Here is a 24887-nt window from a genome sequence, read left to right on the forward strand (position 1 = left end):
AAGATCAAAATTAAGACCGGCCTAATACTACAGACCAGTCTAAAATATCTTTGTGAAAACCTTGCCAAAAAACAAATTCGCTGTTGGCTGGTTTTGGTCCCTCAACTTCCTCTCCGTCAGGTCGCCAGTAGCAACATCAGTAAGGAGAATCTCGTATTAGGGGTAAGTCTGTGCTGACCCAAACCTAACATTTTGGTATTTATTGGTATCCTTTTGGCTATATTCCTTTAGTGATTTTATTAAAACAAAGCAAGGTGTACTGCTATCTTAATCTTTAATTAGTTGTTATGTTTTTCAGGAGTATAACTTGAACCATAATGAAATATACCAGAAGTAGGCAGGGTACTCAGAGTTTTAATAGCATTTGGGGATTATTGTCTGCATGCGTAGTTTTCTCCTTGTCTCAACCAAACTTGTTTTCATTAGTCAAGATTTCTCCCTGTAATTGAGCGATGATTTGGCTGTGGCAAACAAGTTAATGATTTACATGCAGAAGACTAATGGCCAGCATAACTGTGAGGCCTAAAGGTGGACACTGATTCATCATGACATTGGTGAGAGACTGGGCCTTTTACCCCCCTCAAGTTCCATTTGAAAAGGTGACTGTGTTGAGCACTGAAAGGTCGCTGTCAGAATGTGCTGCGGTGAACTGCTTCTCTGTCACCACAGATATGCCAGTCTCTCTTAAGGAAGCTACGTGGGATGACAGGAAGTAAGCAATTTCAGGGTACAGATGTATTATTGTAGCTGCCCTCACCATCCGCCTCTCTGTAGCAACAGGTGGAATTAGATTTGATGTGCAAGGCCAGCATGTGTGATGTGAGTGTGTGCATATGCATGCGACAGACTGTCGAACATTTGTGATGCCTCAGGATTTGTTGTTGCACCTAGACATCACACTTAGACAGTCAGAAGGTGTTATTAACACCCAAAGGAGGTGCAATTTATTACAGTAGGATGCATTATTTCACTTTATATGTTTTTATAGGGTGAGAATACGCATGGCCCTCATAATTCACTTTCAGTTTGTGAATAAACTTCTTCGGTCTTGATATTTGTCACCTTGTTAGAAGGATTCTCCTCTGAATTTAGTGAAATATGTTTTTAACTGTTGTGTCAAATGACCCCCGTCTAATGGCCTAAATCAATCTAAATCAGAGTAATGCCTTGGAGTGATACTGGCTGTCAGATAATACTTAGTGCTCCAGCAGGCAGTGAACAAGTGGTACAGTAGAAGTCCTAACTGAGTGTTTGCAGTGTGTCTGCTGATATTCCTTATCTGTTTATCTGTGTGCCACACTAACAGACATCACACCAACCCTGTGGGCACAGAGTGGCGCTGGAAGATGGACCCTGCTGAGAAAATCCTTCAGGATGCCATGGAGAAGCACCAGAACATGATTCGACAGTTCAGAGGTTGGTCCTGTAGCAGGTCACACATGCAAACAAACTTTGTTGTTCTAGCAGTCTGTCTGCTATCTATCCATCAGCCACACTGTTTCTACAATCCTTGTTGTAGAAATAAACAATAGTGAAATAAACAATAATGGACACAATAGTACACACAACACAACGTCTTTGTCGTGCACACTTTGCCCTTGTAACCCCATGTGTAATGAAACAGAGTGAAGATCAAAATGCTGATGTTCTGTCTGCTGTTTCGTCACACCCTTGCAGTACTACCTCATCAATCACTTCTGAACCCACACACACCCACCACACATGCACAATTTAATTTCCCCATCTGGTACCTCTACTGTGTCTTGTTTGTCACAACTTCACTCTCTTTATTTTTTCAAAACTTATCAACGTTTGAACTGTAACCTCGCTTAAGGTTCTACAGAATACAGAGCTAAACTGGAATTACAGTATGTAATGGTTTGTAATTAGCTCTGTACCCATATTTTTGGGCTCATTTTATACTACTTGCACTAATACTGTTGGCATTCGGGACTTATTTTCATTGGCTGCCACCAGCATTGGCTGAGGATGGCTGGTTGGACGCCCAAAACTCAGTCAAAACAGAATTTAGTGATCATCCTGTGAGTATTCCCTAAGCAGAGGTTTTGAGAAATGTTTTCAAAACATGGTGGTGACACATTTATCAGACATTTATTAAAGCAAACAAGTACTGATTGGAAAACATTCTGTATTCCATATGGATTTAAAGGTTTTAAACAAGCTATTCACTGCATCTAATGTTTATTATTCTCACAGATTAATCTATAAGTAAGTTTTTCAATTAAACAATGATCATTTAATCTATAAAATATAAAAAAAAATGTGAGAAATGCTCCCTTAAATTTAACAAAATATACCAACATGTATGACTGCACCTCCAGCCAAAGTATTCATGAGGCCTGGCTTGATCCTGTGACCTTACTGTTAGACGGCTGCCTCTCTAACCTCAAAGCCACTGCTGATCCCATTATACAAAAGAGAAGCAGTTGTACTCAGGAAATGATATAGATGTCAAATGTTAAACGCTTTTGAGACATATCTTCTTCAAAGGGCTACTTTATAGCTAATATCATTTTCAGAGTCATTCATGAGGTATTATAATGCACGTCATCATAGACAATGTAATTTCCTGATGTGATTAGAATGGAACAATAGTGCACATAAGCTTATGTTGACAGTAAGCTGCTTCTTAGTTCACTTAGAGTAAAAGTGAATGTCGTAACACAACATTTTGTGCAGAAAATAAAGAGAAGCCCATTTTCAGATGCTTTTACAAAGTAAAGCTTTGCAATTCTAATTAGACACATACTAGAGCAAAGTGCAAGCCTATATTGTCATTATCATCCATAATTATTTTTCCAGTTGCACTATAAAGTCACATTAGGCAGCCTTCAACTCCATTTACCATTGACAGTGATACATTTTATATTGTCTAGCTTAATGAACTATCCAGACAGTGCCTCTGAAAACCCACAATGTGGTTTCTGCACTAACTACCTGATGATTTACTGCCTAAAACATTTCATCAAATAGCAGTTTTAAACGTAATGCAACAGTTTAGAATGAGAAGTTATTAATCACCCTTTTAAATGTGGAAAAAAATGCAGTTTATTGCCCTACCAGCTGTCACTTAAGTTTTGTTTGTCAGACCCTTCTCCCTGTAAAAACTTTAGTGTGATCTTGATGACTGAAACTAGGAATAAACATCTGAATCCGCTACCTGAGTGTAAGAATCCAGCCCAGAGCCCGTAATAATTTTGGGCTCAAAATGCATAGAGTGTTGTGTCAAATAATATTCTTGTTTGTGTCGATTTAACTTGAAAGATCCCATGAAATGGTATTCTCCTTAATGTGATTTAATTCCTGTTGACACAGGATGTTGTGGCGGGATATAACGCTGTTATGGATCATTTTAGAGATTCACTGTTTTCCAGGAAGTGTCTGTTTCCTTGGGTCCTTAAGATCTGGTGAAACTGCCTAAATGTGGTTTCAGGTGCTTGGACACTTTTGTAAAACCTCCGTGATGGTTGGCCGAGTTTTTTGGCTGGTAGTTTGTTTGATTAGTTTGTTCATTTGATCATGCATTTTACATTCATCAGTACTTAGAATATAATACAGTACATGCTCTTTGTTTGGCACTTAGCTCAAACTGCATCAGTGTGTGCTCTAGGCAATATGGTAAAATTCACATGAGCCTACTTTATGTTACTGTGCAGTACATTTACATATCAGGAAGACGCTTGGTGATGTTCTAACTTTCACAGCTAAGTCAACGCATGAATTAAATATTTTGTTCTGTGATTCTCTTAGCTACAACAACTCAGCACTTTTTTAAAATGACTCACTCCTGTCATGCATACTGTTCTTCTACACTGCACCCTTCCTTCTAAGCACCGATGTCCTTTAATTTTACATGGCACTCTTAAAGTGATTTTACTGGGTCAGGAAATCTATCCAATTTACAGCAACATTTGATGCATATGGCTTAGGTTTGTACTGTGTTTAATGCTTCTTAGTTGTCTTTTCAACTGTTACTATGAATAAATTGTTTTATTTTTTTATTTAGTAATCTTAAAGTTTAACAGCAATAGTCATTTAAACTTTATAACATTCATCCCTCATACTCATGCTGAGCAGATTTTTACAGCACCCTGTAGTCTGAACATCCAAGAGTCCAAGACCACTCAGTGGAAGGAAAGAGAGAGGGAGAGGAAGAGAGATGGACTGGGCTGGACTTACTGTCTCTCCTCTCCCCACCTCTTTTTTCAAGAGCACCACACAACTCGTGTGCCTATTTGGTTTTATCTAATTATTCAGTTTGACCTCGCTTCGAAGCCTGACCTCATGCTGTTATTTACCACTGTTTTGGGTTTTTTACTTTGCAGTGCTTTGCTTTATGCTTCCACACGTGAGGCCCATCATTTTATTGTTGGGAGACATTGATAAAGTCAAAGGTGGAATCGACTTCAAAACCTCTCTCCCTCCAGGTGTCCCTGGAGTGAAGCCTGAGCGGTACGAGGAGGGCTTATCAGTCAAGCACTGTGCCCTCTCCCTGGTGGGTGAGCCAATCATGTACCCCGAAATAAACACCTTCATCCGCCTCCTCCACTCCCACCACATCTCTAGTTTCCTGGTCACCAATGCACAGTTCCCACAGGAAATCAGGTAGGGGCAAAATGGACACACACGCCTTGTTTGTGTGGATGTTACTATTTCTTTCTTACTCTCAAAATATCCATTCCAGCCAATCTGTTTCGGCTCATTATGTTTCTGTAGTATATTTTTATCCCCTGCCTTTGCAAGCTGTTTTCTTTGAAGTCTGGGAGGATGAATCAGAGAGCATGGGTGTGTCTTAGCAGTTAGATTGTGCCCTAGCCGGAAGGATCAATGTCTCCACAATTATGAGTGTTGTGTGTCCTTTAACAAGGAGGGTACAACACAGTGGTGTTGAATGGAGTTGTTTGTTGTGCTCAAAACATAAAGAAAATCAGCAATACATTGTCAAATGAAGCTTTCAGCGCTTTGAGCACCATAAACAAAATCCCATTACCTTCAGTTGTATTAGGGTGGCATCAGAAATTTCAGAGGCGGACATGTCAAACCTTTGCACATCCAACTGACCGGATGAAATATCCCAACTTCTATCAAAAACTAAAGCTTACGGTGTCAATAGTTAACCTGTAGGTGAGGCCACAGATGCTACACCCACTTTTCTTCTGCTGTCTGTGAGTTTAACAGTGCCCAGTATGACTTCTCTGAAATGCTGCATTGCAAATCGTAACCCAGCTACAAGAGTTCAGGTCTCCACGTTCTGCATCTCTTTCTTTGACAGAGGAGTTCACCACAGGCACAGTTCCTAGAGACTCATACCTTATGTATCTACAGTAACTGTATGAAAAATTCATAAAAGACAATACCACCTCAGATGGCTTTATGTGCAACAGATTATAGACACACACACACACACACACACACACACACACCTTTCTTTGCTAGTTTATACTTTAGATGCAGGAGGGTTTTGAGCATCAACATGAAAAGTTTTGTGTCTAAGGAGGAAACATACTGAATTGACCCTCAGAGTGTCATTATTCCCAGCACTGTGGCTTCTGTCAACACAACACTGTAGCTGTATACCTCTCTGACATCCCTTTGTGTAAAAAAAGCAATAAAAAATTCAAACAAAGCCTTTTTCCGTCACATGTACAGTATATAGTGTGAAGTGTAAGAAGAACTTGCCAAAAGTGTTTTCAGGGCAACATTGCCATGCAGAAAAAACAGCATTTTAAAGCAAACCTCTATTGTATTATTAATGATGATAGCTTTATTCAAGAATGAATTTGCCGATTGTGGGTTGAATAATTCTAGTAACTTGTTTATTTTCAACAAATCAACAATAACAGACTGAAATTGTATGTGCTTTCATTTTATTGAACCATTTGTTCCTTAGACAAAGAAATGAAATCTAGTAGCCACTTCAGCAGGACTTCCTTTATATTATAAAAATTTGATTTGCTTGATATAGAAAAAAACTGAAAATACAACTATTTGTGAGGAATTGTAGTTTCATGCAAGTGCTCCGCATAAATATAAAATTGCAAAAATTAAATGGAAGTGTATTTGACGACAAGATTTGAGAGAGAGCACAAAACAAATTCTGAGTGCTACTCACTCTGCAAGTCAACATTTGAGAGCACACAGGCACACATTTGTAAGAGCAGAATCAGATTTGTGCATGAGGGAGGACAGAATCATGAGCTTAACAGATGATTTGAGCAAACAAGAGAAATTGTGTAACTACATTTGAGCCAGCAAAAGACATTCTCACACTCTTAATGATCAAAGCTGCTTGCGCTCGACTGAGTAGCGTTCTAATTCATTTTGTGCTCTCAAACCTTTTGTTGTCAACATCGTTCCATAAAATTACAGTATACAGTTTCTCACCAACCTAGACTGTAGAGGCTGTATTTCGCTTGACATTTTCATGTCCAGATGTTTACCCTGGTTTCTGTCACTCTAAATGCCCCTTGTCCACAAATCTAGAGATGCCACTCTGTCCAGAAGCCTTGCAGGTTGTCATCAAGACATACACTGGCATAGCCGATATGTCAGCTAACTTGCCTGTCACAGGCTGACTTATCATACTCATTGAGCAGGTTGAAGGCAAGGACAGCAGCCATCGGCCATTTTTTTCCTGCCTGCCATAACCACCTGGTTTGAGATGAGCTGTTGCAATTTATTGAGTCTTTGATAAAGGGGGGGACTGTTATTTTTTTGTATGGAGATTCACCAGAAGTAGAAAAAGTTGAATTTTTACACGCAAATAAATTGATGTCTTTTCTTATTTAATATTGATAAGAAGCACTCTTAGTTTTTCACAGCTTTGTCCTTCTCCGCCCCTTCATTTTGCCTTCATCTACCTATGTAATGAATTTGTTGCTTTTAGCACAACTACATGAGTTCATGTTGTTGCATGTATACTATCAGATTGAAGGTGGGAAAAGAAAGGTATACTGAGTGGAGCTGAGCGACAGATCTATATTCAGCCAAATGTTTTCTGTCTTGTCTCAGACTGAAGGAGTACAACTGCCTGCTTCAGAGAGCTGACAGAAATACACGCATGTGTTCTTAAGAGTATGTAAAGGTTTGATGACATTGAGGGAGACTGAGACTCAAGAAAAAATTCTTGAATTTAAAATGTATTCTTTTTGTTTTCTTTTTATTCTCATATTTTTGCTCCCTAGGTTTTGTACTACCTTTCTTATTAGACTCTTTTTCTCTCTCAAATTGGATCATTCTTATCCTCTCTCCTCCATGATTTCTGTTATTTCCAGGAGCCTGGTGCCAGTTACCCAGTTGTATGTAAGTGTGGACGCCAGCACCAAAGACAGTCTGAAGAAGATTGACCGGCCACTTTTCAAAGACTTCTGGCCCCGCTTCCTGGACAGCCTCAGGGCCCTGGGAGAGAAGGTAAGCTGCCCACTGCGCAAGTTTGGTTTCCAGCCAGGTGGTCAGAGAGGTGAGCCTGTGAACAAGAGGTTGAACTGTATGTTACTGTTAAGTAAGGTGCTGCTCAAAGAATATGCCTGCTCTGTCAGTTTTACCTGTATAAATAAGGTAAAATTATTGCTGTACAGTTGCAAAATACCAAAGCTGTACATTCGTGCCTGAACCACGCAGAGTGAGTGTCATTCAAGGTACTGTTTGGTGTGGATATATTCACTCTTTGTGATTACACACGTCCTCCACAAGTTAAATTACTCATTTGATTTCTTTGTTTGTGATTGGCTTCACAATCATAATTATAAATAATGTTTTATAAACAGGCTTTTATAGTAACATGGGACTTGGCTCAATAAAAGGCTTGGTGCTGCACCCTGGATTAAACGTTGGAAATATATTGGTCATACATTGCTCAGTTGTTGTGCCTAAATTCTCAGGCCCCATCAAGTCCCAATTCACATTAAAAATGTTACATTAAAACATGCAGCATTTGTTGCACTATGTTCTTGTGTAAGCGAAACAGAAGTATCCACTGTTGTACCTCCAGACTACAGAGCAGCTTCTTTTCTCAGGTTGTGAGACTCCTCAATTCATCCTCTGCACTCCACCATAAATAATAGTTTTCTGTTTTTGTTTTGCTTGTTTTTTTGTTAGTAGCATGAAGGAACTACAGATTGCAATTCCGTGTACGGCCCTGTGTTGTATAATGATAAAAACTAGGACTTAATATTTACAGGAAAAGAAGAGCTGTGAGCTTGATCAAGTCTATTTAATTACCTCCCCTTAGTTATTCTACATCACACGTACACAAATTGCGTTGAATGGTGATAATAGCAATATTTTTTGAGTCTCTAATTAAGTGTAGAACTAAAACCACTTTAAATTGTTTTTGCCCAATTTTATGGGTATGTCCCTATTATTACTATCATCTCACTTTGTGGCCTTATGATATATTGATCTGAATGTTTCAAAAAAATTCTGAAAATTGGTCCAGTAAATATGTCTGATCATATGGTTTCTGTCAGTGAAATGTAGATTTTAAAGAGATTTTAAAATTTCAGAATCTTTGTGTTGATCTGAGCTCAACCAGATAAATAAATGGGAACTGCTCTGCGGACAGGGCAGCTTCTGACTGCACATCTGTTTCATGGCACACATGAGACACATGGCATCCTGGGAGTTTTCCTGCCAATCGAAGGTGGTGCAGGAATGCCAGTCCTCGCCATTTTCTGTGTTACTCACTTTACTTCAAACTGAGAGGAATAGAAGAATGCATATGCTGCACTTTTTGACACCTACATTCATATTTAACTGCAGTGCACATTGTTTATCTTGCTATATCATGAGGAGATATGAAAAGCCTGCAAAAGTGTACACATATTGGTATCCTACATTAACGCAACATCACGTTCACTTTTATTATGGAATAGATCATTGGAGCCCAAATCTTGTTATGGTAATTTCTTTGACATCTGAGGATGTTATACAGGGCTTGAGATGCAACATTAGTGACCTTTCTGTGGCACAAAATGAGAAAACAAGCCAGCAAGAAGTTCCTCTTATCAGCCATAACTGGAAAGCATCATCTTGATATTTTGTGGCTTTTCTACTCGCTAATGGTATGTTTTTGTCATGGTTTCTTGTTCTCTCAGCTCACAGAAATGCTCAGGCAAGGCACTGGCTTTGTCTTCGTTGAAAAGCAGACCGGGGATGCTGCTCACCACCAGTCTTATTTAAGTGCTTGTCAGAAAAAAAAAAACATAGACAAAAATCAAATCTAGATTTGGGCGATTGGTGACAGGTAATATTTTTGTTGGGATTAAACTTTTGAATAGAAAAGAAACTTTATCTATAGTACAATCCACTTTTAAACTATCCTGTCTCCCTGCCCTGATAATGTACTGAAGTTCCACAACAACTCAACACGCCAGTTCATTTCTTGTAAAATTATAAAAGTGAAAAGTAATCTCTTATCTCAACTCACTCAGTCTGTGATCCTTACCTCCTGTGCAGACTCATGTTTTTGTTTTGTTTTGATTGAATCACAGTAGCTGCTGAAAACTGTAGCCTGATTGAGTCCTCTCAGAAACCACAGATTGAAATGTCCTCTATATTTACCAAACTCCTGTGCAGTGGCAGCCAGATGCCAATATATGATAGAGAGCACTTCAAACCTTCAACACTATACATCCAGAGGTGTACATTTTAGTGTGCGATCTGTGTCCGCAGATACCCCAGCAGCAGTTTAAAAATGTGCATCCAATAACCTTGCGTGCCTTTTCATCATTCGTGAGCAGAGGTAAAGTCCAATATCACAGTCTTCATCAAGACCCCTTGTGTAAATCGATTTTCTCTGTTAGTGTGTTTCCTAAAAAGCTCAAGTGAGGGAAAAAAATGGTGCTTGGGTGCACCGGCAAAACGACCTTGCGAAACATGTGGGCTCTCAGAGGGAGCCTCTATTACTATCTGTAATGGGCCGGCTTCCTCTTGTTTAATGCTTTAGCAAACAATGGACAAATTCATTACCACTCAGCTTGAGTTGTTTGTGACTGCACAGCTCAAGGCAAATCACTGGCGATGGATCATTGCACTCTGATTGCATCTAGATCCCCATTTTCACCAACAAGTAAATATCAGTGCTTAACAAATGTCTAATTATAACAAGTTTTCCCTGCTCAGCATTCTCAAATGCATACCATGTTAGACATGATGAGGATGACACCAAATGTACAAACTCTGTGTTGTGAAAATGTCAGCAATAGGGCTGCACAATTAATGGAAATACTATTTAAATCGCAATATGGTCAAGTGCAATATCCAAATCGCAGAAGCTGCAATTTTTTGATAAAGGTAAAATGTGTGACAAAACAGCGTAATTATGAAGTACTGTAGTGCTGCTGAGATGCCCTGGCCTACAAATCTTGTTCTCCAGATGTAAGAAAACATGTTTGTTTGGTACAGACCCCAACAAATGTCCCATCATCATGATTTTAATAGTTTTTTCAGTGAAAATAAAAATTGTATTGTCTGTCAAAATAATCGCAATATGATTTTTTTACCATATCGTGCAGTCCTAGTCAGCAACAACAATCATATGCACAGATCTCAGTCATATGCTAAATGGAAGCGTTATGCAGCTTCTTTTCTCCGGAATCGATTTCTGGCTTGAAAATAATCTAGATCTGGAAGTGTGATGTGTTTTGAATTCAATTCAGCTCAATTTTATTTATATAGCACCAATTCATAACAGAAGTTATCTCATTGCACTTTTCTTATAGAGCAGGTCTAGACCGTACTCTTTATATAATATTAATTATGAGCAAGCATTTGGCGACAGTGGCTTTGAGGTTTTGAGAGAGAGAGATTTTGGGGGAGAGGGAGGCACAATGCAAATTGGTAATTTGAATAGCAGTTTTGATCTTTGATCCTTCAGTGGGACAATCGCTTGTTGTGGCAGCAAGCAAAATGTGAGTTCTCACTATTTTGGTGTTACTACTGATGTATTTCACTGTGGTGCACAGTTGTGATGGATTTGCATGGTGTGGTATGATTGTTGAATGGAGATAAATCGGAAGCAGTCATGATAATTTAAGGTCGTGTCCGTGGTAAGACATGGTTAGACCCTTGGCATATTCAAGCGTGGATAAAATAAAATGGAGAGCACTGGATGTGTATATTTTAGAAATGCTTTAAATATTGTATCTTAAAGTTCACATTTGCATAACAAACCCTTGAGCCAATGAAGTTTGTACACTTGGGACATTTGTGCATACAAGCATATATGGTTATTTAGCATTATAGATTAATATGATTATTTGCCCTAGAGGGTTGTATGTGTACTGCAACTTCCCAGTTTCCAAAAATAAGCTCTCTCTTTCTGTGTCCCCCCCCCCTCGTCTCAGCTCCATATTCCTAAGTCTCCATTTCATGGTGGGCTCTATCTCCATCCTTCCTGAGCACTTATCCCTCTCTTTTCTCCATTTGACAGCTCTCCTCCTCTCCTGCCTGACAGTGCGCTGGGGGAGTGATAGAGTTGTGCCTCAGTGTTGGATTTGGAATAGAGGCAGCTTGAAATACCTCACCTCCCTGCTTCCACTGGCCAATTATCCCCTTCCCCACTGGGCTTCCTAGTGTTATAGAGAGAGGGAGAGAGTGAGGAAATGAGGGAAAGGAAAGCTCTCTTCTCCCATTGTCATTTACTTGTTTCTTTTTATTAACCATTTCTCATGTCCTCACCATACTCCTTTCATCTATTCTACTTGTCTTTCCTTGTCTTTCTTCCTCTCCATCACATTTTCAATAACTCTCTTTCTCCTGCTATACAGAAACAACAATAGCCTGAATCTACACCATTGAACTGTGAGCAGGGCTTTTTTCAGTACTTTCAGTTACCCAGGGAAAGTTAACTGAGCACGTAATAAGAGTGATGTCCAGACCAGGTTTTGTGGTGGAAGGGGACCCGCTCCCTATGTAGATAAAAATGGCTTATTGGTAAGCTTAAGGTAATTAAAACACGACAATTCTTATTTTCAGGTGATTATACACTAATGAAAAAAACATACTTATAAATATTATATTCCATTTCTTCCAATAGCTCCTCCTAAATGTTACACACTGGACCTTTAAGTATCTACCAATACATAGTCCAGTCTAATATATTTTTTATTTATGTTTATTCTTTTCTTAATAAAACCACTGCTCATTGCACAATTACCACAAAGTAGGCCTACATTAACATTTTTAAAACCTACTGACAGTTGATTAAAAGTGCATTGAGAAAATAAAGCCTAGGGTCCTATAATGTTTGTGTCAGTGTGGACCAATTGCAGTTTTGAACTATAAAAAGAGCACTTAGGCATGGTGCACCTGCAGATTGTTGCTTTTTTATTTTTTTTTTAATGCTTTTCTGCTCTGTTCTGTTGTAACACAGCAGTTAGAGCATTAGTAAACATGCAAACCTTCCCCTAACCTCTCTGTTATAATTAAGACAGAAAGTAGGTGGTTGACAAGACATCTGTGCGCTGCTGTGTTGCCTGTGGAGGACAGATGTTGGTGACAACAAACTGTCGTGGTCATTGATTTAAAATTAAAGACAAGAGGATAAGTGCAGAAATTTTAGTTTGAATTTAAAATAAATCATCAGTGATAGCGATAGTGAGCAAAATTCTCTGAGGCAACAGCTAGTGATTTTATTCTAATGTGCACCAGAGGATAGCAACGTGTGCTTGTCGTCACCTGATTTGATAACACGTACAGCACATGTCCATGTGAAAGAGATCAAATTCAACCTTTTTCATTTCCAAACAAAACTACAGTATCAGCTTCAATCAAGTGTGTTAAACAGTTTTTTCTTTGTTCTCTTTTTGAGTCGTTAGAGTTGATATCATGATTGGACCATCTCATCCAAAGCAAACACCTAGCTTATGGGAGCACTCACTGTTATAACACCTAATCTATTTCTGGTTTTTAACAACCCAATAAACTGAATTCAGTTATAAAGATGAGCCTTTTTCTCAAAAAATATATACAAAAGTATTCCACAAATGTGTTGTTGCCTCAGTCTATGGAGCAATACCAAGCTGTTGAACACAACTTGCATTTGTTTTGTTTTTTGTGTTCACATGTGAACAATTTGATTGATATATAAGTGAAATGTCTTTATTGAATGTGGTTGTTTAAGAAGCGAAATATAGAGAAAGTAGACGTATAATACATTAAATATGCTACACACTATTACTACAACAATATCACGTTTATGCCCTCGCTTATCAACCCTTTCCATCTATCCCTACCCCTGTCTGTCCATGCAGAGACAGAGGACGGTGTACAGACTGACGCTGGTCAAGGCCTGGAACGTGGAAGAGATGCAGGCCTATTCGGAGCTCATTGCTTTGGGCCAGCCGGACTTTGTTGAGGTCAAGGTAGGGTTCAGCAGCATCTGTATATGTATCTGCTTGTATTTTCTCTTTCCCCTCTCAGTTAATGTCTTAGTTATCAGTAATTATCACAATTCTCTTCATCTTTGTGCCAGATTTTATTTTTCTTTATTTCTCTATCGGTGTCTCTATTTTCACATTGCTTTTCTGGAGTAAACCCATCTAATAGCAAAGCATTTGCTCCTCATTAATGAGTTCTCTAAAAGCAAATGAGCCAGCAGCACTGGCTACCAGGCTGGTTTTTATAGCAATAATTCTTTTAAGAGAAAATCTTAGCACATGATATCTCCTACCACACACACATCAGCTGCAATTCCTTAAGTCTGCCAAGTTATGACATTATGTAAGGGCAGTAATGTCTCAGAAATATAGTCTTGCTGTATTCCCAGCTGAAAGGAAACAAGTAGAATTAAATGGCAATTTAATGGACAACATTTGTATTGAATTAGTTCAACAGCCCCAGACATACTTAAATATTTCAAATAAGAGTGAATCATCAGCATTTTCTTCGCTCATCTTTCTGGCACCAATTTATAGATCAAGGGAACAGGCTGAACAATCAACCTCATATTCAAGCTCAAAGCTAGACTTTCTTCAAGTTATGTATCATTTCTAATGATACATAGCTCTAATTCTAACTCTTATTCTAATAATCTCTGACTATTTTGGCCTGGAGAGTGTGTTGCACATTTCCTTTTTGATTTCATTGTTTCGATCTATTCTATGTCACAGCTCACATCATCATTTGTTTGTGGCCGTGAGCTTGTCTAAATGAGCTGTGGGCAATAAAGGACTCAGCAGGGCATTTCTTCCTATATAGCTGCTAAGCCTGTTGATATATGGGCTTTTTTTATTTATCTTTACTTTTTTATTCTTTTAAAGCACTTTGTAACTCATTGTTTATGGTGCTGTTCTTTGTTATTGCATATAGTACACTTCTAAAGTCCCCTTTTTAGTTTATGTTGCCAGCATAAAACACTGAACCCACAGGGAAATAGTCAGACTAGGAACTTTTGTTCTTTGTTTTGATAATGTATTCTTCCTCCTCACAGTAAAAACTGTACTTGAATTTGCTGTCTGGTGCAGTTTATCCTCGGTTCCTTTTAGACAGTGCCTAGACTCGAAAAATTAGGCCAGCACAATTAATTGTCTCCACCTCAGATAGCAGAGATAAGAGAGAGCCCTGACCTTTTGAAGTCAACTTAAGTTGAGATTCAGTTGTATTCTATTTTCATTTCACTGCAGGGGTGCGAGCTAATTGGTTTGAACAGGTGATCTGCTCATTTGTCAGGCATCATCCTGCGCCCCACGCACACATCAATACACACACTGACACACACCTCATCCATCCCCTTGTGTGTCCCATTACATGTTTCTCTCATCCTAAACATCCTGCTATAAAGTCAAAAGAACAGGTGCAAGGCTTCTCACAGACAAAGTTAGCATTCATGAAGCACCTCTTCCCACATGGGAATACCTCCCCACATCCTCTCATTCATAATCCAGAGCACATCTCATTCCTGCCCCACCTGGTAACAGAGTTCCACCACTGGGATCCCACTGCTCCCAGCTATTGCATTACTTTCTTTAACCTTCATTTTTCCAGGCTAGGTTTACTGAGCTGAATGGTCTTATTCAGCAGCCTGCTCACATTTACACAGAATCACACCTGGGAACTGCCTAGTACAAGCACAGTCTTATCTGTCGGCCAGCAGCAGATAAAAGCATTTGAGGGTTAAGTGCCTTACTCAAGGACATCCTAACAGTATGTAATGAGGGAGAGCAGTAGATTCTAAATGATACGTCAGTGTGGCCTGTATTATCAGCCAACATTAGCTTGTCTCAGTTACAGGTCAGTGACAAATTAAAGGAGAAAACAACATCAAGATGCAAGACAATCTTCATTTGGTGTTTTCATAATTGTGGGGGAGAACGCTGTCTAACACATCAGTTCAAACTTTTCCGTAGGAGTTCAGTCAGTTTGAGATCTGGTGATTGTGAGGGCCATAGTGTATCATTGTTTTCATAGTTATCAAACTATTTCCTTGTGCCACGTATAGAAGAGTTTGCATCTGTTATATTTCTCTAATCATTTACATTTTTAGGTTTTTCCCGATCACCCATCTGTATACTAGTATAAGCGTATATGTTGGCCCAATATAAAGAAATTGTAGTACAGAAATGCCAGATATGTTTGGTTATGTGTTATATGTTTAAGATAATTTAGAAACAGTGTTGCCATTATATATTTTGTCCACTAGAGAGCACTGACAAGTTTATTTTTCTATACCAGTAACCACATTTTAGGGATCCTAATAAAAAGTGTTTGTTCTTGTTATGTGTTTATGTTAAAAAAACCAATATTGGTGATATATGACTCAGAATATCAGAATTTTTTCACTCTCAGATATTGATATCAGCCATCAGTTGGGCTCTAGAGCTAGGATAGCTTCAGACTCTGCCTTGTTTAACCCTCTCCCTATCTGGCAAGGTACATTCGGTACAGGTATCCTGTGGCTCTATAAAACATATTTAAGCAGGAGCTGGGGCAGGGCTGTTGATAGTCTTACAAATGTGTCTGTCTTGCTGTCTCCATGCACATCCTTGACATCAGCGGCCATCATCTCTGAGGGAGGGAGAGAGAGAGAATAATAATGAAATTTAATCACAAAAGAACACTGTTTAATTCATATTTCATTGAAAATATGCATTTATGTCCAAGTCAGCATATTCATGTCTGAGCCACTATCGTCATGTCTGAGTCACGTTCGAGTCACTGCAATCATGTCCGAGTCATAGTCATATAAGAGTTACTAGGGTCACGCCTATGGTCATGTCCGAGTCACTACGATAATTTTTGAGTCACTAAGATCATGTCAGAGTCATTATGGTCATGACTGGCTAACCAACATTTCAGTCCAAATTCAGTCACAAGTTGTCAAAAGTGGGACTTGTACTGGACTTGAAAAGTTCAGTGCGCCATTAATAAAATACTGGCTAGTTACCAAACTGTCATAGCACATACAGTAATAACACCATCAAATGGACAGAAATAATTATATAGAGATATTTTTTGTCTGATTCTCAGATGTGCTAGCTGACTAAAGTCACTGTTCAGTTAACTAGAAGGGAGATAGACAATTGCTAGCAGCTATGTTCAACATTGTTTTTTGTGCTTGTTTTGTTCCTGCAGTTGTCAGTCTCCATTCCTGTTACAGTATTGCCCATCTGCATTTCATCAAGATGTTGCCCGTGTTTAAGCTCTTTAACCCTGACTTTTCTCGATGTAACAATACTGAATATAGCTTCAATATAAACTACGCTGATTGATATGCACTTTGTCAACTAAGCCAGATTTATGGAGCATTCAGGATTTCTGTCCTTACTGAATACCTTAAAAGACTGCCTGCAATGGAGATTATCTGTTTCTGAGAGAGATACAGGCAGGACGTAGTCCTCTTGTCCTCCACTGGAAGACAGAATAGATGAGCATGTAGGTTCCATCACTGCAGAAAATGAATGAGCCTGAATGAGAGTTTGATGGAGACAAATGTTGTGGCTTTTTTTTTTTTTTTTTTTTTTTTTTTAGAAACTGAATGAACAGATTCTGATTTAAATTTGTTTTCACAGATGTTTTTCTTTTCAGAATCTAAAGGCAACCTTGAGTGTTTGCATTTGTTAGCGGTGCTAGTGCAAGTCAATGGGGATTCAGTTGTAGCAGAAAACATGTGACCCTTCCTTTGTATAAAGATTACAAGCTTAGATTCCTGGTAAGATTTTTAACCATGTTTTTGTCCAACATTTTGTTTTCATTTATTCATCCCAGGGATTTAATTTCTGTTCATTTATTTTACAGATCTTTTTTTGTATGTCTATTTATATGCATTTTCAAAAAAAAGAAAAATCAGGAGACAGGAGTTTTTTTCTGTTAAGCAGCAGAAGCAACTTGTCTCTGTCCTTTCCCTCTGTGTTCTTTTCCTCTGATGTTGCATCATGGTGCTGATGGTGCAGAAATAAGAGCACACCACATACACCAGAATTAGTTATGACCCAACTTATTTAGTTGAAAATGTGCAACGCATACAAGACTGGCAGTTACTAAAAAGTAATAATGTAATAGTCTCGATCAGCCTATTGATTTAGCTGTTCTCACCAGACACTTTAGCACTATCTGCAGGTTATCAGTTAGCCAAAATTGTAGCACTGTAAACAGAAAGGCACACCACACTCACCTCAAGCTAGGGATGTCCACTTGAGCTCACAGTTCACACTGATAAAAATGAAAAGAAGCATCAGAGCAGAGTTTTTTTGTATTTTTAATCAGAACCGAACCTTTATGTAACTGAAAAAATCTTATTGTTTAGACATTTTAATAAAATGTGATGAACATTTAAACCTGCACGGTACAAGGAACAAGTAGATTTTGCTGTAGATTTTCTTTAAAGGATTGCTTAACATTGCTTGTTGTTTTTTCACTTTTGCACTTGAATAACAAAATCTGGCACATTTATTCTATGACTGCCAATCCCTATGTATTTGTAATGCAGCTCCATGTGCAGATGATACATTTCTAAATATTTTCTATAATTAAAACAACAAAGTTGGAGGATTCTAGATTGTGCAGCCTGGGTTTGTACTGAGAATGGAAATGCATCTGTCATTTGGCTGATTTCATGAGAAAAGGCACACAAACCAAACACATCAATCAGTTGATCACAGTGCAAACAGAGACTGACAGCTACATTAATATTAACATTCATATAACTTTTTTACTACAATAACACCATTGAACTTAAAGCACTGTCAGAAAACTGCAGCAGTATACAAGTTTTCTACTCAAAATAATGAGATGAGGGAGCCAGTGCTGTAATGAGGGGTTCCTGTAGTTGGAGGGTCAAAGCATGTGGTGTGGAAAACAAACAAAACTTTCTGAAGGGCCAGCAGGCAGTGTGGGGGGTCATGTGAGAAGTAGTTTTTCATTTTTCCCCTAATGAAGTGTTTTTGGGAATCTTGCAGGCCTGGCAGTATGTTCCCATATTAAAACTAACAAGCTCACACTCCTCCCATCAATCATCCCCCTAGTGCCTCTTGTGTGTACGGAGACGCGCTGTGTTTGTATCTTGTCTGTTTGTCTTGTCACTTTCCATCCATTGTCCATCCAGTGAAATATCTTTGCACCCATTCATGACCCACGCACAAAATAGAAAGCAGTATGTGACAGTTCAGTCTGGAATTATGCCTCTAGGAGATACTCGTAAATGTCCTATGTGCAGTGTGGAGAAGCATAAATCCAGTTTTAGAAGTGGGGTGGGTGTGTGTGTGTGTGTGTGTGTGTGTGTGTGTGTGTGTGTGTGTGTGTGTGTGTGTGTGTGAGAGAGATTTGGGGCTCAGGTTGGGCAGACAAAAATGTCAGGTTAATTTCTGGCACAGACACTGGTGACACAGGACATCTGTAACCTAAACTGAGCCATACAGGACCCAGTTCTGTTTGACTGGCTAACGCAGTCTGTTGCTGGATAAAGCTGCAATGAGTTGCTGCAAGTGAGGGCAAGTTGGCAATAAAATTACATTTAAAAGCATGTAGTCTTTTACAGTACTGCTAGGGGGCAGCAGGAGGCATCCAGGCTCATTGAGTTATCATTTTGGATACGAGCATACAACACATAGAAATCATACAGTATGTAGGCTCAGAAACACCCAAAGGATTGTGCAGACATCAGATTGACACAGCCAGCAGATAGAGGAATTCGTCAGGCCTGAAGTACATCCAGTTCACTCACTCCAAAGAGTTTGTTTTCTATTAGTAATTCTCCTAGCATATTAATTGCTTCACCCTTTATTCTTTAATTTGTGGTACCTGGTCCCTGTCTCTAATGACTATACACTGTTGTGTAGTGACGCACCCATGCTCAACTCATCTCCTTTTACTTCCCTCTAGCTTTTTCTCTCTGCCTCTTTCGATTCTGTTCATTGTGTTCAAATCTGCTCTTGCACTCAAATTTGTCATGTGCTGTAAATGTCAAAGCAATTTTTTGCCATCTGTGCAAAAATTAATTCGACCAGCTGTGTGACAATTAAAGGATCCCCATCTCGATCTCCTTTCTTTCTTTCCTCTACATTAAGCTAATCTAGCCTACTTACATGCTACATTTTATTGCTACTTAAGTAATCAACAACTTGCTTCAAGCAAATCTTGGCTCCATCAAGGGGTTTATGATGTGCTGTTAATTGGTGAAAAACACACACTTCTGAATCTAAGTTGTCCCCTGTGACTTTGCTGGCTTTTCTATTAAAGATTCCTCTAGAAACAGATTACAAATTCTCTTTCTAGGAGTGTGTATTGATCCACCACTACATGGCATTTCACTACATCAGAGAGCACAATACTAACAAGACAGCAGGGAGCATTGGATTGGACAGTTAATCAGAGATACCTATCAAATGTGACTGTATAGTGAGTACAGACTTTACACAGGAACTGAGATCTTAATATAATTAAGCTCCACTCACATTTTCCACTTTGTTCATGCACTTCTTCCTTTTATCATACAAAGAGAGAAGCAAAGAACAAAAGCAACATCAGGCATTTTTCTTATGCTGTGGAGGGGATGAAGATGGGTACCAATTAGCTTTCAAGAACTCTACGAACACCACATAGACACCTCAGTTGTTGAGGGAAGGTAGTCCACACAGAAGGGGTCTCACTCCCAGAAGGAACAATAGCAGACATTGAGGATGGTTACAAGGACCTTGGAATACCACAGGCAAATGGAAACCTCAAAGAGCTAACAAGGAAAACAGCAACTGCCAAATACCTCCAACAAGTAAGGCAAGTCCTAAGAAGTCAGCTCAATGGCAAGAACAAGTCCCAGGCAATAAACAGCTACGCCCTGCCCTTTGATCAGATACCCTGCAGGAATAATAAGATGGCTAAAGGAAGAGATACAGACCACAGACGTCAAGATACAAAAGCTACTCACCATGCATGGAGGGTTCCATCCCAAATCCAGCACCCTGAGACTGTACACTAGCCGTAAGGAAGGCGGCCGTGGACTAGTGAATGTGAGAGCCACTATCCAGGATGAAACATCCAAGATCCACAAGTACATCAAAGATAAGGTCCCAACAGATGGCGTGCTCAATGAATGTCTCAGGCAATGGGGAACAGAGGAAGAGGTGCTGGAGGAGGGACCATCATGGGAGGACAAACCCCTACTTGGGATGTACCACCGGAACATATCTGAAGTGGCTGATATCAAGAAATCCTACCAATGGCTAGAGCGGGCCGGACTGAATGACAACACAGAGGCACTCATCATGGCTGCACAGGAGCAGTCCCTGAGCACCAGAGCAATAGAGGCCCAGATCTACCACACCAGACAAGACCCAAGGTGTAGGCTGCGCAAAGAGGCCCCAGAGACAATCCAGCACATAACTGCAGGGTGTAAGATGCTGGCAGGGAAAGCATACATGGAGCGCTATAACCAAGTGGCTGGCATTGTGTACAGGAACATCTGCACGGAGTATGGACTGGAAACCCCAAGGTCAAAGTGGGAAATACCTCCAAAGGTGGTAGAGAACGACCGAGCCAAGATCCTGTGGGACTTCCAGATTCAGACTGACAGAATGGTAATGACGAAAAAAACAGACATCGTGGTGGTGGACAAACAACAGAGGAAAGCCGTTGTGGTTGACCTGGCAATACCAAGTGATGGCAACATCAGGAAAAAGGAACATGAGAAACTAGAGAAATACCAAGGGCTCAGAGAAGAGCTGGAGAAGGCTTGGAAGGTGAAGGCAACAGTGGTGCCCGTGGTCCTCGGAGCACTCGGGGCAGTGACCCCCAAACTGGAGGAGTGGCTACAGCAGATCCTGGAAGCGGAGGGTGATGGACGAAGTTTTTTTATATATATATATATATATATATATAATTATATTTTATTTATATATATATATATATATATATATATATATATATATATATATATATATATATATATATATAAACTTCCATCATCCCTCCAGCGTGTGTCTCGTCCTTGAGCTCGGGTCCTCTACCAGAGGCCTGGGACCTTGAGGGTTCTGCGCAGTATCTTTGCTGTTCCGAGTACTGCACTTTTCTGGACCGAGATGTCTGGTGTTCTTCCAGGGATCTGCTGTAGCCACTCCTCCAGTTTGGGGGTCACTGCCCCGAGTGCTCCGAGGACCACGGGCACCACTGTTGCCTTCACCTTCCAAGCCTTCTCCAGCTCTTCTCTGAGCCCTTGGTATTTCTCTAGTTTCTCATGTTCCTTTTTCCTGATGTTGCCATCGCTTGGTATCGCCACATCAACCACAACGGCTTTCCTCTGCTGTTTGTCCACCACCACGATGTCAGGCTGGTTCGCCATTACCATTCTGTCAGTCTGGATCTGGAAGTCCCACAGGATCTTGGCTCGGTCATTCTCTACCACCTTTGGAGGTGTTTCCCACTTTGACCTCGGGGTTTCCAGTCCATACTCAGTGCAGATGTTCCTGTACACTATGCCAGCTACTTGGTTATGGCGCTCCATGTATGCTTTTCCTGCCAGCATCTTACACCCTGCAGTTATGTGCTGGATTGTCTCAGGGCCTCTTTGCACAGCCTACACCTTGGGTCTTGTCTGGTGCGGTAGATCTGGGCCTTTATTGCTCTGGTGCTCAGGGCCTGCTCCTGTGCAGCCATGATGAGTGCCTCTGTGCTGTCCTTCAATCCGGCCCGCTCTAGCCATTGGTAGGACTTCTTGATATCAGCCACTTCAGTTATGTTCGGTGGTACATCCCGTGTAGGGTTTGTCCTCCCACGATGGTCCTTCCTCCAGCACGTCTTCCTCTGTTCCCCATTGCCTGAGACATTCCCTGAGCACGTCATCTGTTGGGGCCTTATCTTGGATGTACTTGTGGATCTTGGATGTTTCATCCTGGATAGTGGCTCTCACACTCACTAGTCCACGGCCGCCTTCCTTACGGCTAGCGTACAGTCTCAGGGTGCTGGATTTGGGATGGAACCCTCCATGCATGGTGAGGAGCTTTCGCGTCTTAACGTCTGTGGTCTGTATCTCCTCCTTTGGCCACCTTATTATTCCTGCAGGGTATCTGATCACTGGCAGGGCGTAACTGTTTATTGCCTGGGCTTTGTTCTTGCCATTGAGCTGACTTCTTAGGACTTGCCTTACTCGTTGAAGGTATTTGGCCGTTGCTGTCTTCCTTGTTGCCTCTTCGAGGTTGCCATTTGCCTGTGGTATTCCAAGGTACTTGTAACCATCCTCAATGTCTGCTATTGTTCCTTCTGGGAGTGAGACCCCTTCTGTGTGGACTACCTTCCCTCTCTTTGTCACCATTCGACTGCACTTCTCAAGCCCGAATGACATCCCAATGTCAGAGCTGTAGATCCTGGTGGTGTGGATCAGTGAGTCGATGTCCCGCTCGCTCTTAGCGTATAGCTTGATGTCATCCATGTAGAGGAGGTGACTGATGGTGGCCCGTTCCTGAGTCGGTATCCATAGCCAGTCTTGTTGATTATTTGGCTGAGGGGTTCAGACCTATGCAGAACAGCAGTGGGGACAGAGCATCTCCTTGGTATATGCCACATTTGATGGATACTTGTGCAAGTGGCTTACCATTGGCCTCAAGGGTGGTTTTCCACAGCCTCATCGAGTTCGCAATGAAGTCCCTTAGAGTCCTGTTGATGTTGTACATCTCTAAGCATTCAGTGATCCATGTGTGCGGCATTGAGTCATATGCTTTCTTGTAATCAATCCAGGCAGTGCACAGGTTGGTGTGTCGGGCTCTGCAGTCTTGGGTGACTGTTCTGTCAACCAGGAGTTGGTGTTTGGCTCCTCTGGTTCCTCTGCCAATGCCCTTCTGTGCTTTGCTCATGTATTGATCCATGTGTCCACTTATCTTAGCCGCGATGATGCCTGACATGAGCTTCCATGTTGTGGAGAGACAGGTTATTGGCCGATAGTTGGATGGGACTGTACCCTTTGCGGGATCCTTCAGGATCAGGATTGTGTGCCCTTCGGTAAGCCATTCAGGGTGCGTCCCATCTCTTAGCAGCTGGTTCATTTGTGCTGCTAGGCGCTCGTGGAGTGCAGTGAGCTTCTTTAGCCAGTAGGTGTGGATCCTGTCAGGGCCCGGTGCTGTCCAGTTTTTCATACCTGAGACTCTTTCTTGGATGTCTGCCGCTGTGATGGTGACTGGATTCTGTTCAGGGAGGTTGCTGTGGTCCTTTCTCAGGGCTGCCAGCCACTGTGCATCGCTGTTGTGTGATGCCTCCCTTTCCCATATACTTTTCCAGTACTGCTCCGTTTCCAGCCTTGGTGGGTCTGCTCTGCTGTTATTACCCTGCCATTGAGCGTACACTTTCGCAGGTTGAGTTGCGAACAGCCGGTTTATTCTTCTGGCTTCATTATCTCTCGTGTATCTCTTTAGGCGGCTGGCCAAGGCTTGGAGCCTTTGTTTGGCAGTTTCGAGTGCTTCAGGTATGGGCATCTGGTTGTACTTCTTGGGTACTTGCTTTCTCATTGCACCTCTCTCAGCCTCTGTCAGTTGGCTCACTTCTCTCCGGGCCTCCTTGATTTATATTTTATTTATTTATTTATTTATATTTATATATATATATATAAAAAAAACTTCGTCCTTCACCCTCCGCGGGTGGTCTCATCCTTCGAGCTCGGGTCCTCTACCAGAGGCCTGGGACCTTGAGGGTTCTGCGCAGTATCTTTGCTGTTCCCAGTACTGCACTCTTCTGGACCGAGATGTCTGGTGTTCTTCCAGGGATCTGCTGTAGCCACTCCTCCAGTTTGGGGGTCACTGCCCCGAGTGCTCCGATGACCACGGGTACCACTGTTGCCTTCACCTTCCAGGCCTTCTCCAGCTCTTCTCTGAGCCCTTGGTACTTCTCTAATTTCTCATGTTCCTTTTTCCTGATGTTGCCATCACTTGGTATCACCACATCAACCACAACGGCTTTCCTCTGCTGTTTGTCCACCACCACGATGTCAGGCTGGTTCGCCATTACCATTCTGTCAGTCTGGATCTGGAAGTCCCACAGGATCTTGGCTCGGTCATTCTCTACCACCTTTGGAGGTGTTTCCCACTTTGACCTCGGGGTTTCCAGTCCATACTCAGTGCAGATGTTCCTGTACACTATGCCAGCAACTTGGTTATAGCGCTCCATGTATGCTTTTCCTGCCAGCATCTTACACCCTGCAGTTATGTGCTGGATTGTCTCAGGGGCCTCTTTGCACAGCCTACACCTTGGGTCTTGTCTGGTGTGCTGTGTGTGTGTGTGTGTGTGTATATATATATATATATATATATATATATATATATATATATATATATATATATAAAGATTTAAATTTTTATAGAAATGTGTTGTGCATGCATTTGATCAAGATGAAGTCTGGATCTGTAAAAATGATGTATTGCATGAGTGTGTGTGTGTGTGTGTGTCCACCGTCA

At 40.8% G+C, this 24887-nt stretch overlaps 1 protein-coding gene across 1 annotated transcript in view; it reads left to right on the plus strand.

The window, feature by feature from the left end:
• The window catches only part of tyw1 (tRNA-yW synthesizing protein 1 homolog (S. cerevisiae)), a 61002-nt gene that overhangs the window by 20264 nt on the left and 15851 nt on the right, over positions 1-24887 (plus strand). Inside the window, 4 exon segments of the mRNA XM_044203982.1 lie at positions 1307-1416; positions 4449-4626; positions 7296-7431; positions 13275-13385. Of these exon segments, the coding sequence (XP_044059917.1) occupies positions 1307-1416; positions 4449-4626; positions 7296-7431; positions 13275-13385 (535 nt within the window).

Source organism: Siniperca chuatsi, linkage group LG7 (genome assembly GCF_020085105.1).
Source record: "Siniperca chuatsi isolate FFG_IHB_CAS linkage group LG7, ASM2008510v1, whole genome shotgun sequence".
NCBI classification, from domain to species: domain Eukaryota; kingdom Metazoa; phylum Chordata; class Actinopteri; order Centrarchiformes; family Sinipercidae; genus Siniperca; species Siniperca chuatsi.